General features: G+C 38.3%; 4 protein-coding genes across 4 annotated transcripts; 1 reads left to right on the top strand and 3 right to left on the bottom strand.

Annotated features, from left to right (window-relative positions):
* Positions 1-417: 417 nt before the first annotated feature.
* On the bottom strand, positions 418-3,352 carry AOL_s00043g4 (uncharacterized protein; the record flags this gene model as incomplete). Its single annotated transcript, XM_011120491.1, has 7 exons — positions 418-1,295; positions 1,360-1,718; positions 1,806-1,925; positions 2,084-2,250; positions 2,320-2,479; positions 2,531-2,730; positions 2,795-3,352. 7 exons carry the CDS (start codon positions 3,350-3,352, stop codon positions 418-420), a joined length of 2,442 nt encoding a protein of 813 aa, XP_011118793.1.
* Positions 3,353-4,087: 735 nt separating this feature from the next.
* On the top strand, positions 4,088-6,196 carry AOL_s00043g3 (uncharacterized protein; the record flags this gene model as incomplete). Its single annotated transcript, XM_011120490.1, has 6 exons — positions 4,088-4,581; positions 4,639-5,190; positions 5,249-5,520; positions 5,578-5,694; positions 5,747-5,948; positions 6,007-6,196. The coding sequence occupies 6 exons, from the start codon at positions 4,088-4,090 to the stop codon at positions 6,194-6,196; spliced, it is 1,827 nt and encodes a 608-aa protein (XP_011118792.1).
* Positions 6,197-6,381: 185 nt separating this feature from the next.
* Positions 6,382-7,369, bottom strand: AOL_s00043g2 (uncharacterized protein; the record flags this gene model as incomplete). The annotated part of the gene is made up of 4 exons (XM_011120489.1): positions 6,382-6,509; positions 6,571-6,701; positions 6,771-7,194; positions 7,258-7,369. 4 exons carry the CDS (start codon positions 7,367-7,369, stop codon positions 6,382-6,384), a joined length of 795 nt encoding a protein of 264 aa, XP_011118791.1.
* A 565-nt stretch (positions 7,370-7,934) lies between these two features.
* On the bottom strand, positions 7,935-11,811 carry AOL_s00043g1 (uncharacterized protein; the record flags this gene model as incomplete). The annotated part of the gene is made up of 12 exons (XM_011120488.1): positions 7,935-8,638; positions 8,712-8,810; positions 8,871-9,091; positions 9,143-9,222; positions 9,279-9,774; positions 9,827-9,972; positions 10,037-10,081; positions 10,145-10,432; positions 10,591-10,716; positions 10,770-11,371; positions 11,426-11,663; positions 11,722-11,811. The coding sequence occupies 12 exons, from the start codon at positions 11,809-11,811 to the stop codon at positions 7,935-7,937; spliced, it is 3,135 nt and encodes a 1,044-aa protein (XP_011118790.1).
* Between the last annotated feature and the right edge of the window lie 4,805 nt (positions 11,812-16,616).

The following is a 16,616-nucleotide window of genomic DNA, read 5'->3' as shown; positions in this document are numbered from 1 at the left end:
TGAGAACCTTCAAATGTGCTTCGACAAGAATAAGGATTGGCGCGTCTGTCAGAAACAAGTGAGCTGACCGTGTTCGATATCCGTAGTAATTACTTATCGTTTGTTGATTGGTTATCGAAATAGTTACAGGAGTTTAAGAACTGTTGGGAAAAATACAAAAAAGACGAGGCAGACACAGGCACGAAACGGGTAGACTGATCAACTTCCACGCATCGGATGGATATACCAATGACAGACGGGGAGAGGGGGTTTTATCCCGCCAAGCAAAGAAAGCCCAGATCCTCCATGTGATCAAACCATCCCCCGGGTCAATACCACCATCACTAGAAACAGGACTTCATTGTAAGATGTATTTGTGGAATTCAATTGTTCCTCAATTGATCACGAGCTCTTCCATCCAGGAGATTTGGCGCTTTTTCATTGCCACTGAGTTTGATTATTAAACAAACCATCCTCCAGGGTCCGGTCTTCGAGAGTCCTGATAAAATCTCGCTGGGACCTCTGCCCGCCTTGACCCGCCTGACTGCGTCTCCTCGACTTACTACCACTCGCTGCTTCCCCGTCTGATGGGGGGGGATAGTAAGCGGGACTAGGCTGTAGCCGGATAGGCTGATTGGGATCTAGCAGCATTGCGTGACGTGAAAGTTGGGGGGGTATACCACTATCATTTTGTCCTATTGTAGAAGCACGTTGGCGCCCAGCCCGGGTGGTGGCAGTCTGGTATAGGCTCGGAGGCTGTTGCTGCGCATGGTACCCGCCCCCGATTGGCTGTTGGCTCGGTTGGTGTTGTGCTGTTGGCGAAGCATTATACCCTGCGTGGTTTGTGTTATAGGGTGGCGGCGGATTGACAACTTGCTGTTGGAATTGCTGGCCACCGTTGGTACCGTAATTTGGGCCACTATACGTTGGGGGTTGGGTTTGTGCGGGGTGGGACGCCGGGTTAGTGTATCCGCCAGCAGAGGGGTTTTGGTAGTTAGCGGTTATCTGCTGAGGTATCCCGCTTGTATTAGATTTATTCTTCAAGGCCTGATCAGGGTTGCTGCTAATGTGCTGCGATGAGATAGTTTGGGGGTTGCTGCTTTGGCTTGTATTCGATGCCATAGGCGGGTGTGGAGATTTTGGCAATCCACCGGATGGGGATGACTTGAGATTCATGGGCGGTACGAACGGCCCGGTAAATTTTTGTTGTGTTATGAAGGGATGAAGTTTTGCTTGTTGCGGAGACCATCTTTCCAATGGATTTATGTTCAACAACCCTCGAACAAAGTCAATGAAAGCCACCCGGTTGTTCATTTCTAGAGGCATGTTAACAGGGGTTTCAGAGAGCAATAGCAGCGGTATCAGGATAACGGTTAATACCTCTTTCTATCTCTGCTGGTTTCATGTTTTTTCGCGGCATCGCATATTGATTTATGATGTCGGGGAGTGTGGTAGCCTGGAAATATCTCTTGCTAGGTTGTTCTTTAGTGCCATGTTCACGGGAGTATGTTTCCATACTTTTTAATCGATAAGTCTTCCTTCCGAATTCGTCAGTGACTTTCTCAAAAAATTCTCCCGATTGCTTCCCCATTTCCAACATCCAAGTTGGTGGAAGCCCTAGCATCTCGACGATCCGAGCAACTTGATTATATTCGGAGCTACCAGGGAACAAAGGGAGTCCAAGAAACAACTCCACCACAATACATCCGAGAGACCACATGTCGATGGCGGAGGAATATCTGGTTTTATAGGGGTTTTCGTTAGAAATCTTCTTCTTCTTCTTCTTCTTCTTCTTCTTCTTTTTATGCAGTTGGGGTATAGCATACGGTAATAGGAGTAAGACCTCGGGAGACCGATAAAATCGGGACTGAATATACGTGTAGACAGTTTGCCTCTCATCACAAGCAGATCCAAAATCAATCACTTTTATAATGGGGCTCTCTAGGCTGTATAGAATGACCCCATGTTAGTGGCTGTAGAAGAGAATTCTGGAGACATTACTTAAACTTTCTTTTTGAGGAGAATATTTTCAGGTTTGAGGTCGCAATGGATTAGTTTGGCCTTATTCAGCAGTGTTAATGCGTTTAGAAGCTGCTGGGCAAACACCCGAACTAATGTAGTACTCAACCCCCGGAACTGGTTTTGTTTGATGAGTTCGTAGAGGTTGACACTTAGGAGTTCGAAGACCAGGCAGAGGTGTTGCCGATGTATGAATGTATCCTTAAGTCGGAGTATATGATGCTCGTCGTTTTTATCAAGCTTGCTATTCAACTATGTTCCAATACAGTGTCAGACGAATTCGTTGATCTACCGGGGGGGGGGGGGTGTAGATTTACTGACCAAATCCAGTACGGAAACCTCCATCATGCTCTGGTTGAAATATGCTGTGCGGTTTTTGACAACTTTCACGGCAACAACCTCTTGCGTTCTTAAGTTTTGACATTTAACGACCTGGCCGAATGTACCTTGCCCTAAGACATCGAGGATAAGGTAGCGGTTCCTATATTGCTAGTTAAGTCCCGAACACTTTCTAGGTTCTATAGATGCTTACTTATGTCCCGCCTCCTCGGAGCCAAGTATGTCATTTACATATAATATGTAGTCGCTGTCCTCGTTGTCATATCCATCATTCTTAACGCCTTTGCTAGGCTTCGTTAATACCCGTCTAGGATTTCGTGATGATTCGTATTTAAAATTTGGGTTGCAAATCCTGTATGTCGCCGGCAAGTAGCTGGTAAGGGCTTGAACTGGCTGTGCAATAGTTAGTCTGGTTAAAAAACGATGGGGGATATGGTAGCCCTCGGGGCATAATTACACTGATGAAACCACCTTCGGGGTGCGCTCTCCGGTATGCTGGCTGAGCATTTGTGTGGCCAACGATGTCCTTCGATTGTGTAGTTCGGACAAAACTATGTACGATTTCTGTTTTGGGCAGAGGATAGGAAGAGCTCGTGGCTGAAGCACCACCGGGGCGAGGCGCCTGTGTTCCAGGTATATGCATCATAGTGTGTGGTAGAGGCCGGGAGTCTGAATCAAGATTTGGCTGTGGGATCTGCGAAGAAGTGTGGGAAAGGGGTGCTATAGTCGGGGGGGGGAGAGTGCTATGAGCTCCGTGTTGTAGAGGCGATGCAACGTACTGGGAAGATGAAGCTGTGCCTAAAGCCGCCTGCGGTGGGAGCGCGTATGACTGTACTGGTGCAGCGAATTGTTGTTTCTGGGCGGGTGAGTTGCAAGGTGGCTGCTGCTGCTGCTGTGGTTGTTGATGTTGATGTTGATGTTGATGTTGATGTTGATGTTGATGTTGATGTTGATGTTGCTGTTGCTGTTGCTGGAAGTGAGGGTTTCCAAGAAGACCCGATGGGGTTGAAGCCATGTTGCTGTTGATCAATCGATCGACTGGTTGATTGATTGATTGATGTTGATTGGGGGAGGGGTTCGGTCGGTAACCACGCAGTGAATTGGGTAGGCTTTTGTCGCTACGACGACGATGACGACAAAATTTAATCCCGAGCTTAAGCTTTAGTTGTCGAATAGGCTAGAGCAACTGAGGGAATAGAATCAGAGGCAAGAGGCAAGAGGCAATTCAAGAGATAAAGAAGTAAATACCTACGTAGGTAACGACCTAAGCCGGGGGTACCTTAGGGTACTTGTTTAACTTCTTAGGGACGGCGGGGGTGCTGTGCAGTTACAGTGGGGTTTCGCATACATATAATATATTTACTTAGGTAAGAACCTAGATAGGTGACCTACTTATTTAACCACATAAAGGTACCTACCTACTACCGAGACCTACCTACCTACCTCTTACCTACTTAAGTACTTATTTAAGTAAGTATTTAAGTATTGACCTACCAATGATAGTATCCCGCCGAGCATGAACGTACTCGTGTACTCGGGCACGTCAACCCAAATACACCCCACAAATAGAGCCATCCATTAATATCGTCATTTCCTTCATAAATATCTAGGTCCCGGTACCTCCACCGAGTCTGTCAAGCAATGCATCGACACCCTAAAGCGTTTACTACTTCCATATTACGCCATCGCACCTATCAGCGCCGAGGCTATCACGAAAGAGCCCTGGGCATCAACCTGCGCCTTGTTTTGCATGCCCGGTGGCGCTGATCTGGGATATTGCAAAGCTCTCGACGGGTCTGGGACTCGAATTCTAAAACAATATGTCCGTCGAGGGGGGAAGTATCTTGGTTTTTGTGCTGGAGCCTACTTCGCCTGTGCAGACATCGAGTTTGAAAAGGGAGACCCATCCCTAGAGGTTACGGGATCGAGAGAGCTTGGATTTTTCCCTGGGCTCTGTCGGGGGGCAGCATTCAAAGGGTTTAAATACAATAGCGAAGCTGGTGCTCGCTTCTGCAAGCTGGATACGACCAGTAAGCTTTTGGATATGGGCGCGCCGGATAATTTCAAGAGCTATTTCAACGGAGGAGGCGTTTTCACCGATTCCGACCTCTTGATGAATCGAGGGATTGAGACCCTAGCCCGGTACCGGGATAAGCTCGACATCAGCGAGGAGGGAGGGAACGCTGCGGCTGTGGGGTGTCAGGTTGGTGCCGGCTATGCCATATTAGTTGGGGCCCATCCAGAGTGAGTTTGAAATTGCATGATACTTTGGGAATCACAACCCGTTTTAATAGTATATAGGTTCGTCACAGGAACGCCAAAACAATTATCATCCATAATACAAGGGGGAAGGAATGGTATCCCAGACGAATGGGGATCAAATGAAAAACGGCGGCTGATGTTTATGTCAGCAATATTTAAACTCCTTGGGCTCAAAAGCAACAGCAGTACAGAGTTGAAATCACCTCCTTTGTCAGACCTTCACCTTTCAGGATTAAATCCTGGGGAAGTTTCCGACCTCCTGAAGACTTTGGGAATCCTGAGGAATACGAATGGGAGTGAAGCTAACCCCACGGTTATTGAAGCGGAAAACACCACATTTCTATTCGAGGATGGAGGCATCACAGCACACAAATCGATGCTCGAGAGCTTTGTGGGTGACAGTTCCATGACCACTCGTGTAAAAACATACGAGAAAGCCCCTCCTTTACATGAAAAAACCCCATATTTCAACATCTCAACCTACTTCCAACATTTAAGAAGCTACCAAGATCAACCAGCCAAGAAGATCAGCTACGGATCAATTCTCCTTTATGGCGAGCTCATGACGAGCACAAACTCCATCATTGACAAGTAACCACCCCTCACCCGCGTATCTGTGTTCAAACTTGCTAATGCCCATTCCCGCCAGAAACTTCAAACTCCTCCAGAAACTGCCATCCGGCTTCACAGTGGTCGCAACGACACAGACAGCGGCTCGGGGACGTGGCTCTAACCCGTGGATCTCGCCTCTAGGCGGGTTGGTTTTCTCAGTAGTCGTGCGGCACAATATCAAACATGCTTTAAAAGCGCCAGTTGTATTCATTCAATACCTGGTTGCCCTGTCCATTGTAAAGTCGATAAAATATTATGATACTGGTTATGATAAAATTCCCATCTATATAAAATGGCCAAACGACATTTGTAAGTCATCCCCCTTCCTTGAGTCGAATGGAACCTAAGACGGGAAACAAATCGCAGATGCTAGAGCCAAAAGTAATATGCTGGGCAAGCCGGATAACAAGAGTGATTTTTCCAAAATCGGGGGTATCTTGGTGAATGCGAATTTTTCCAGTGATGAATTTTTCTTGGTGATAGGTAATAGCTTATGCTGTCTGAAAAAACGATTTAACGTTACTAATTATCGAAGGATGTGGCATAAACGTTACGAACACGATGCCTACGACTTCGCTCAAGATACTTGCGGAATCTGTGGATCCTCCACTTCCTGCATACGAACATGAAAGGCTCCTAGCAAAAATAATGGTCACATTTGAGCTCCATTACGCAAGATTCCTCAAGGAAGGGTTCCAGGCTTTTGAACAAGAGTACTATAAATACTGGCTTCACAGGTAATTCCCTCTACGCGCGAACAAACCTGTAATAGTTGTCTCTAACTGGCTAGAACAGCGATCAAGTCGTGAATCTCGAAGACAGCCACAACTCTAAGGCGTGTATACAAGGGATATCCATGGACGATGGGATGCTTGTGGTTTCGGAGCTTAATGAGCATAACGTGCGTACAGGAAAGCAATTCAAATTACAAGCAGATGGAAATAGTTTCGATTTTTTCAACGGACTCCTCCGGAAAAAAAAATAAGACAATAATCCCAAAATGCAAGTGATAGATTTCACAAGTAGCATTGACGATATACGATCATGTTCACATACTTTTATGGCTCTCCAACCCGATACTGTTGTCATTCCTCAGGCAATGATAAGTCGAATTTCCAAGCCGTAACGCCATCATAAAATATGTTTCGTAACTAAACCCTCGCTATTAAATCAAGGAAGAAATGTGAAGAACAATCCAAATGACAATGAGAAAAGAGTACTAAAGAGCACAAGCATACGGATCGCAGTGGTATCGAGTGTAACGGCAGAGGATGTGTCACAAGTCGGACATTCGAAGTCTATACAGCAAGGGCATATGTAAGCTAGAAGTATTGGTCATCTAAAACTAGTCCAACTTACCGGCAAGAGGCGTGTATGGTTTAGGAGTATACATCCCAAATCTTAATCCATTAAACGGCGCTAAATTCCCAGCGACAGGTATGGCAGTGATTGCCGACTTCTCGTCATAAATCAAAAGTGTATATGTTCCCCTACGAATGAGATTTAAATATTAGCCAATTCGAAAGCAGACAACCGTTCGTGTAGGTGAGGCATGTTACATTGCGAGAGGTGGTTGGCCGTTTTGTGGCTGAAATGAGCCAGTATCCCAAACTACCGATGGTTTTGCGATCGATAGATTTTGCGCAATTGTATATGTCTGGCTATTCCCAGAGCAAAAGGCTTCGACATTTACTGCAGACGGACTAACGATCAAGCTCGTGTAATTCCAGCCAAATGTAATTTTCTGTCCGATTTTATAGTACTGAGATCCACTAGTTGTTATAGGTGTTTTGATGGCCACGCCCCCTGGGGGTAATCTTGGATCAACGAAAGTTGCTTTGGCTCTGGTCGTTGGCGATGATGATGATGCACCATTCCTCCCGGTACTTCGACTCGCGGGCGTGTCAGAACCAGTTGTCCTTGCTGGAGATGATGTTCGCTCGGGAATAGATGCTGATGAGGCTGGCTCCGGGTCTGAAGTTTCTGGATACCCACGGTATTAACAATAAAAATCATAAAGTAGCTTCTAGGAGTTATATCATTTACCACGGGCTTGTCGCCGATAGTTCGGTCCAACTTCAAGGGCTGATCCAAGAACGCACGGAGATATATTGAGCAAAAAGACAGACGATAAGACGAAGGTCTTTAGAAGATGCATTTTCCTATAATCTTCTCAAAGGAGAGGAGGAGATAGGGAACACTAAAGAAATTCTGAAATTCAAATATTGCGATCCAGCAGGTTTCGTTAGAAGACGTTTAACGTTTAGGATGTGCTCTGCAGTAAATATGGTTCCAGGGACAGGCCTTTTTGGGGGGTGAAAAGTGCTGACGGAGGGAACGAGTGTTGAGAAAAGGAGAAGGGTGCAATTCAACAAAGAAACTATTAAAATGGAATTAATAACAAATCGGAAGATTATTCAATCGGTGCAGAGGAAGAAGATGAAAAGGAAAGAGAGAAAGAGAGAAAGAAAGAAAGAAGGGGGGGAAATGCTTTTGAACGAGAGTTTAAGATGATTGAAGAGATGCAAGAATGCCTGAAAAATGAAAGGGGTGTTGATAGAGGAGACGGAGATGGCTGAAAGAGAAGGCAGTAAAATTAGAATGAAAAGAAGTTACATCAAGGTGCTGCTAATTTGGGATGCCACCATCCAGACCAGCTTTGCCAAGATTCCCCTGTCCCCGTCCCTAGTTCGCTTCCCGTGGTCACGTGTATGATATTTTTCTCATTCACTACCACCACTATCATTACCACTCTCACTGCTATCTCTACCAATATCGTTACTGCTATCATTACCACCACCATTACCACTGTTATTACCACTGTCACTACCATCACTATTGAACTTCGTTTTTAATCTCTTTGACTCCCTCGCCGTCTCGTCCAGTATTGATCGCTTCTGGCGAGCCAAGGGCATGTCGGGTTGTCCATTTCCGTCTGCATGGAGCGTTGCCTTGCTCATAGCCTCCCGTAGAACTCGCTCCTTTTCAAAAAACTCTTGATCTCTTTCATAATCGGAATCATCATCCGAAGACCCAATATACAGCCCACTTTTGATCCCCCGCCTCCTTTCCCTTTCCTTAAGTTTATGTTCCTCGCGTCGGCGGTGTGCCTCGTTTTCGTCCATGTTCATCTTTTTCGCCAATCTCACCTCTGGCCCTTTCGTACTTCGCGATTTTCTAGCTTTGAGGTTGTCAGGAAATTCGGGTTCAAATGCTTCGCTTGCGGAATCTTTTTTCCATTCGCCACTTGAATCCGAGGATTTTAATTCAATTTTTTTCCGTTTCATCGTAAAACAATCAACCAACGCCTTCCCATCCCCAAATTCTGATATCGGCGACTTCATATACCGCAAAAATGTCGTAATACTTTCTTGAAGTGTCTGAAAGGAAACTGTATCGGGTAACACATAGCAGAATTCCTGTGGATCTAGGAATCATTTCTCGAGTTAGATTGTTCGAGATTTCAGCGTCAGGGATGCAAGGGCTTCCTAAGCGCTTACGGGATCCTTCGGGTTCGAAATCGAGAACCTTCATCAAGAGTTGCAACTTATTGCTTGAAAAGTGCAGCTGGGTATGGGTGTCGCCTTCAAACTTGACAGCTATATACGATCATCCATCAGTGATGAGAACAGCTCGTCTTTAAAAGGTGTATTGCTCACCAATCGGGCAAAGTTTTCTCAGGTCACCAGGACCTTTGTTAGGATGTACCGATGAATCCTTTGTCTCCCAGCCCCGACGTTCCTCAACCACACAGTACAGCACCCTTTCCACCCAACCAAATTGTTTGCAACATACATCATCCTGCGAGACAAGCCAAACAGCAACTGCTATTCGCTTTTCTTTGTCCAAGCCCTCTTCAAGTTCAATCGTAAGGGAGGGCCTACTTATTGTGTCAGAAAGCAGAGTAGATTATCAGGCCTCTATCACTCACGGTAGCTCTCGATTGCAGCGGCTCCTATCCTCACCGTGTTCAATAAAATAGCCGATTCTTTGAGACTTCTGGAATAGTATCTATAGAGATCTGTCAGTTACGATCTCAATGATGAGGTTCTTACATGTGCACATACTTCCACGAACAACACCGGATATTCGCTGAGTTTACGGACAAGATGTTTACTGAAGAATCGAACAAACCCAGCAATCTCGGTATAGCCTTGTGAACCCTTGGTGTCTCTAGCTACGGCTTGAAGTATGTATATGGCTTTGAGATGAAAAAGCCCTACAGTGGCCCCTCTTTTCACAAAAACACGGTGTAAAAAGCCGATACACCGCTTTATTTGTGGCCAGCCGAGTTCTCTGTAGTGACTAAGTAAATCTAGGAAAGGTTCAAGCGAGGCCGGGGAGAGAAATTTACTCTCATATTGTTGGAAATTGAATGACTTTTCGGCTTGTTTTCGGTCAGGCATTTTGGTGTCTGATTCCGAATCGCTGAACGCTTCAATTTCGCCAGAATGCGATTTTGATGCCCGCTTCGATTTAACAATGAGGCCAGAATTGCTTTTACAGTACCTTTCTAGGCACCTAAGGTACACATGGATCATCTGTGTTAAAATATCCAGATACCTAAGATGTCTGTAAGCGCATTTCAACCCAAAAATTAGTGGAATTGCCATACTCTACAGTTTGCTTACGCCCAGAACGTAGAACAGCTATCATCAAGTCATGCAACGTCTCCTCATAGAATAATCGGTTAAAGATATTCTCAGCAAGAGATTTTTCGTCGTGATCTTGGGAATGCATCATTTCGGAAACCACAAGCAACTATTTTTATAAACGTTGGGTTAAGTATCATGACATATTTCCTTTGGTGGAATTCCAAACTTACGGCTTGCGTAAAATAATGACAACCGGATTGTACGTAATCCCACGACTAGGGACATAATCTTATAAGCACAGCATGCATGGTGCTGAAATAATGCGGATACAAACGTACCTTTGACTCTAAGCCTTCCCGAATATGTCGGAACAAAATGATGAATGTTTCGGGTTGAAGCAGTGTCGAGAACTCCCTCGATCTCAGCGTTCTTGGGTCTCCTAGCATGGCCCCACCCTGTTTCATACCTCGCCCAAACTCCATCAAAGAACCACCGACAAAAAACAGTTGAGCAATATGAGTATTACCAAGGATTCTTTTAGAATCCCTTTCGATGGCTTTTCTAACATTCTGGAAGAGGGCTTCTTGATAGTCAGCTAAACGAAGTGGGCTTACTAGTCCCTCGTTCTAGGGAAATCACGAACAGCTAAAACCAGATATCAGAATTTGGCCCAGGAACCGGCATAGCTTGCCCCGGGCGGATAGATCAAGATATGCCTGCCCCCCGAACTAAATATCATCGTCAGAAAACAGGTCACTTAGATAGCAGCCTAGGTTTAACATACTATAGTATGCTTTTTGTTCACGTTATGCTGCGGTTTTCGCCATTTTTTTGCGTCGTCCAGCTTCCGTAGCCCCGTGCTTTCAGCTAATAAAGCGCTATGACCGGTAACAACTTTGTTTTGGCCATCCTAGTTCTTCATTAGGAAGTGTAGTTAGGTTCCCTCGAAAAATACAAGCTTACCTCATTTTTGAGCACTACCGTCGTACCAAATCTAGTGTGCCTAGATTGTGCTTTCAATCCCGCCGAGGGCGTTTCGGTTTTCAAGATATGTGCTAATGGATCCAGAGTCTTCATCACCCCAGCATCGGGCGCTGAAGTCACAAACTGTCGCATATCAACCCCAAGAAGTAAGTGGAATAAGATTTCCACGACGATCACATCTTGCTGCTGGAACAGTTCTGGTACACCCGATATTATCGAAAGAAGGAGGTCGAAGATTCCTTGCCCATCGAAAGCTTCAATTGTCGAGCTTTTAGAAATCTCATTCCAGACATTGTCGTTTTCAAGCTCGAGTTCTTCAATCTGTAACAGATTCCTGATTAAGTAAAGGACCAGTCTGATGATTCCCTCGTCCCGAGGAGTTCGCTCTGGCAGAGCCACGGCCATAGGAGGGAGTGCATTGACACAGCAAGCCTTCAATATGCACCCCGATTGGTGCGTCAATATATTTTTCTTGTAGTACGCTTGGGATCGTCGCAAGACTGCTAAATGCCGATGGTGATTAACAGTCATAGAGAGCTCGGTCTTGTTGAGTGGCCAGGTCAGTGGCACAAGAAGTTCGACTGCAACGATTAGATACGACGCACAGCCAAAGCACAGACGCCCGAATCACTTACCGCAAGCAAGACCGATTTTGTTTGGGTGGTTCAGTGTGGAAATGCCCTTGGTCGAGGTGTGGGAAAGTATCTCCATAAGGTCGACGACAAGATTAGCTTCGGAAAGACACCGCGCAACATCGAGCCGATCAAGCTTCTCATCATAGCCTTTCAGCCACCGTTTGATATCACGGAGGCAGCCAAAGACATCGTCGCCAAGAATGTAGGTGTTAGGGTCGTCCGGTGACGGTCCACCAAGCTATAGGTGACATTGTGAGTTCGTCCAGCTTATCGAGGGGTTTAGGTAATCAACTTACAGCTGAAACAAGGCCATAGATGTGACTACGGAGTATCGGATCCACACCATCAGCACTGCTTTTTTGAGAGGGTTGCCCCGTAATATCCATTTTGCTTGATAATCGCAGGCTCTGGGGAAATTGTTTTGCTTGGGTACAAGCCCGACTTATACTGCAACACAAGATATGTTGTTTAGTGAAGGGAGACCCTCCTTTAAATTAGAACACATTGGTCCCAAACCACCACGCTTTAATCCATAGGCTTCCTTAAAAAAAAAAAGGGGGGGGGGGTTCAGTTTTGAAAGTGGATAAGGACGAGTGGAAATCGATATGCGTAACATAATTTGTGAGGCGTAGCTTGTTCACTGAATACAGCCAGTGTTATCAGTCATTATTCTAAAATAAGTAATAGGGTAAAGATGGAGCAGTTTAGAACAGTTTGATATTTTAACAATTTTAAATTGCATAGGTTTATAGAGTTAAAATTTCAAATTCAAACTACTTCAATAAATTTAAAAATAATAATAATAAACTTGTTACACCTGTCCCAGGATCCTTTGGCAAGGTTTCCTAAAATAGCTTAGTACTCTGCTTTGTTTTTTAATTCCATATGTTTAGATTTTTTAAAAAATAGTATAGTATTTGGGGTGAAGATATAAAATTATATGAATAGAAAGTGTAATATCGTAGTTAGTTATAAGATTGAATATTGTTTAAATAAGTTATAAATTAAATTAATAAATTAATTAATAGAATTTTAAAATAAATTAAAAATTATTATTATTTAAAAATTCTTAAATATATAATAAAGTTTATATATAAAATTATAAATATAAAATTTATTATAAATTATAATTTTTAATATAAAGATATATTTAATTGAATTTATAAAATCATTAATGATTATTTTATTTAATATTAAATAATATAACGTATTCCACCTAATTTGCACGCACACCTAATTTTGCCGCAGTTTTCAGAATCAAATACCCCATCAAAAATCATTACTAAACCTTTAACCTCCTTATATCTTTTATACGACAATACCCGATAATACACATTTCAAAACAATATCATTTTATTATATTATAATAACCTCAAATTTTAAAAAATTATAAAAAGATACAATTATAAAAAAAAAAAAAATTTAAATATAAAAAAACTTTATTTAGTACAACAACATTACTTTAAATAAACTTATTTTCCATAACTATAATAACACACTCAACATATTTTATTTTTATTATCTTTATCTTTATTCTTATTTTTATTTTTATTTTCTTTATCTCTTTTATTTTTTTTATTTCTTCTATTTTTATCACTATTATTATTATCATTACCTCTATAATTATAAAATATAATACTAATTATTAAAACTTCTAACACTATAATACAAATTTATAATATATTAACTTCTTATATTATATTAATAAACTAGATTATTATCTCTTAAAATAAGAAAAAAACTTCTTAAATTACATTAATAGGTAATATATTATTAAATTTAATAACAAGATTACCTATAATATAAGACAAAATTAGTACAATATAATTAATAATAATATTAATACTTTAAAGTTTATTAGCAAAAAAAATAAAATTATTTAGAATAATAATAGAAATTTTAGCTTGATTATTTCAAATTATAAAATTATTATTAATCAAATTAAAAAAAGTTTGTTTGATAATTAAATAAATAATATTAAATTTAAAAGGAATTTAAATTTAATTAATAATAAAATAAGCTATATTGTCACGGCCCAGCCATATTGACTAACCCGATTAGGAAATATGTTTTGGCGCAATAAACATGCTTCTTGTTTTTACCTTTCTTTATTTTACAAGAATATTTTTAATTATAATTATTTAGATTCTTCAGATTGAGAATTTATACACCTATTTTCTACTTTATGTACAAATGTATTATGGAATAAACACATTTTTTGTTTTAATTAATAAACAAAAGTATTTAATACTGGTCTATCATGCAATATTCGACGCTAAATCTTTTTTATCGAATATGTCAATTAATTGATTGTCAACAATATCAACAAATCAATTAAATATTTGTTATATATCTAATTACTTATTTATAGGAAATTTTATCATATATTTAAAAACTTTTAAACAATGGTAATTCTCAGTTTATTTTGGAATTTCATCAATTAACTTATTAATTTAATTTATAACTTACTTAAATAGTATTTAATTTCACAATTAATTATTATATTATATTTTCTATTCATACAACTTTATATTTTCATTCTGAATACTATACTACCTTTTAAAAGATTTAAATATATAAAATTAAAAAACACAGCAAAATACTAAGCTATTTTAAAAAACTTTATTAAGAAATCCTAGAACAGGTGTAACACTTTAACCGATCCAACTTTTAAAAAAAAATAATATATATTAGGAAGTTACAATTTATTAAACATAAACACAAGTAATAAAAGTCAAGAAAACTTCTATGATCCTCTTAAAACTTCAGCATAACTTGTAAATTAAAGAGTAATTAAATACATTACAACACAAACTAAATTATTAGTAAGTTAGGTAAGCCCTAATTTTGAACTACAAAGTAGAATTAATATTAGAAAAAATGAAGAATTTATCAAAATTTATAGATTATTAAAATTTTAAAATAAAATTATAATAGTTAAATTAAACATTTAAGTTTAATTTATGAAAAGACCACAAAAAGATATATGCAATAGATATATAAGAAAATTTAATATAGATATTAACAACCTACTAACAATATTAAACATATTTATGAAGCAAATAAACATCAATCCTACTAACAATAAAAAAGGAAACTCTACTAACCCCCAACCAAAAAATTTTCCTTCTTTTAAAATCCTTAAAGAATTACAAATGTAATTAGAATTCTTATAAAAGAAATATAACCAAAACATCGAAAAAGTTATTACTAAAATCTCTATCATAAATTCAAAAGGAGTAAAAATAGAAAAAGAACATAATAAGCTCCAAAAACAATTTAATAATGTAAAACCACCACAAATTAGCAATTTAATTAAGTTCAACAAAACACCTGAAAAACTTGATCACTTTTTTCAGCAACTTAACACCCATTTTTAATTCTAAATTAGATGATTTCTTAATAATAAAACCAAAATTTTCTTCACAAGAATATACCTTAAAGATACTATCCTACAAATTTACATTACTTACTAACAACATTATTTAAAATTTATTAAAAAACAAAAAAAGCATATTATCAAAGTTATAACCAACTACAATACCTTCACCAAATTCCTCAAACAACAATATAAAAAAAACGATAAGATCTCTCGTACACAACAAAGCATCACCTCTCTTAAGCAAACCAACTCCACTTAAAACTATTTTCAAGAATTTAATAAACTTATAGTTCTAACTAAATAAAACAACAGTAATCTTTACTATCAAACAAGAAAAAGACTCAAAACTAAACTCCAACAATATGTCTACATTCAGAAAAAAAAATAAAAAAATAAAAACCTCCCTAATATGACTCGCATAAAAATATAACAACATACTATCGAAATTAACAATATCAATTTCAAAACTCACACTAACTAATCCTCCTATAACAATAAAAAAAAACAATAACAACTCCAACAACTTTAAAAACAAAAAAAATAAAAAGAATAACAACAAATAATAAAAACATAATAAAAATAGAAAAATGCACCCCAATCAGACTTTTAGGCTTACACCTATAAACCTCAACAACACACAACAACAATATCCGCACAACAAACCCAAAAAGAATCCAAAATCCAACACGCCACTATGCTAGAATTATAATAAAACTGGACACTTTAAGAATAATTACCCAGAAAACCAACGAAATACCACATACCAACACAGACAATTTTATAACACTAATCAAAATCCTAAAACTCCAACAAAAAATCAAAAGAAATTTATTAAATTTAAAATAATATTTCAAAAGAAAAATTTTATTAAAGATATTTAATAATAAATCCTTAAAGTTGTTTATAAAAATTTTTCATAAATTTTTATTTTTAATATTTAAATAAATACTTTTAAGTCAATAACCTAAAACAATAACAACAAAAAAATCGTTATTTAACTCTTAAATATTAATTATTTTCTTATTAAAAAATAATATCATTAATTATAATAAAATTTTTTACTAGAAAGATATTTTTGGTATTAATAAAAGTTTAATAGAAAATTTTATTAATACTACTTACAAAATAGGAAATATAAGTATCAATTTATTAAAAATAACCCTAAATTTTGAAACCTAATAGTTTATTTAAAAATTATGTAACAATAACTTTTCATTAAATAATTTTTATTAATTATTAATTTTTCTGAAGTATATGAATAATATTTTATACTACCTCTATTTTTTAACTAAAATAATAATATATATTTTCCTTTATTATTTTTATTAAAAAACTCTTTTTTTTTATTTCAAATAATAAAAAAAGTTTTTTTGTTAGTAGTAATATTTATAACTTTAATTATAATAATAAGACTTATATTTAAATAGATTAAATAATTAAAGAAAATTAAGAATATATTAGATACTTTAATTGCTATATAGGATATAATGGATATAACTATATACAAAAATATAAGTAGATAAACAAAATAAAACTTAGAGAAGCCTTATATCAAACAAACTTCAATTTATTCAAAAAACTTTATATTAACTACTTTAAAATATATTATTTCGTAATTAACATCGAATACTCAATTAAAACTTATAACCCACTTTCTAGCTATTTAATAATAAAAAAATCCAAATTCTGTAAAAAAGTTAAATGTTATTTATATATTAGAAGAATTACCAAATATATTTTGTACAACAATACCTTTTATTTTTGTTTTAAATACTATAGTAACTAATATTACTATATAAAATATATAAT

This window comes from Orbilia oligospora (assembly GCF_000225545.1).
Source record: "Orbilia oligospora ATCC 24927 unplaced genomic scaffold scaffold00043, whole genome shotgun sequence".
In the NCBI taxonomy this organism is placed as follows: Eukaryota; Fungi; Ascomycota; class Orbiliomycetes; order Orbiliales; family Orbiliaceae; genus Orbilia; species Orbilia oligospora.
This window is presented reverse-complemented; position numbering and strand designations above follow the sequence as displayed.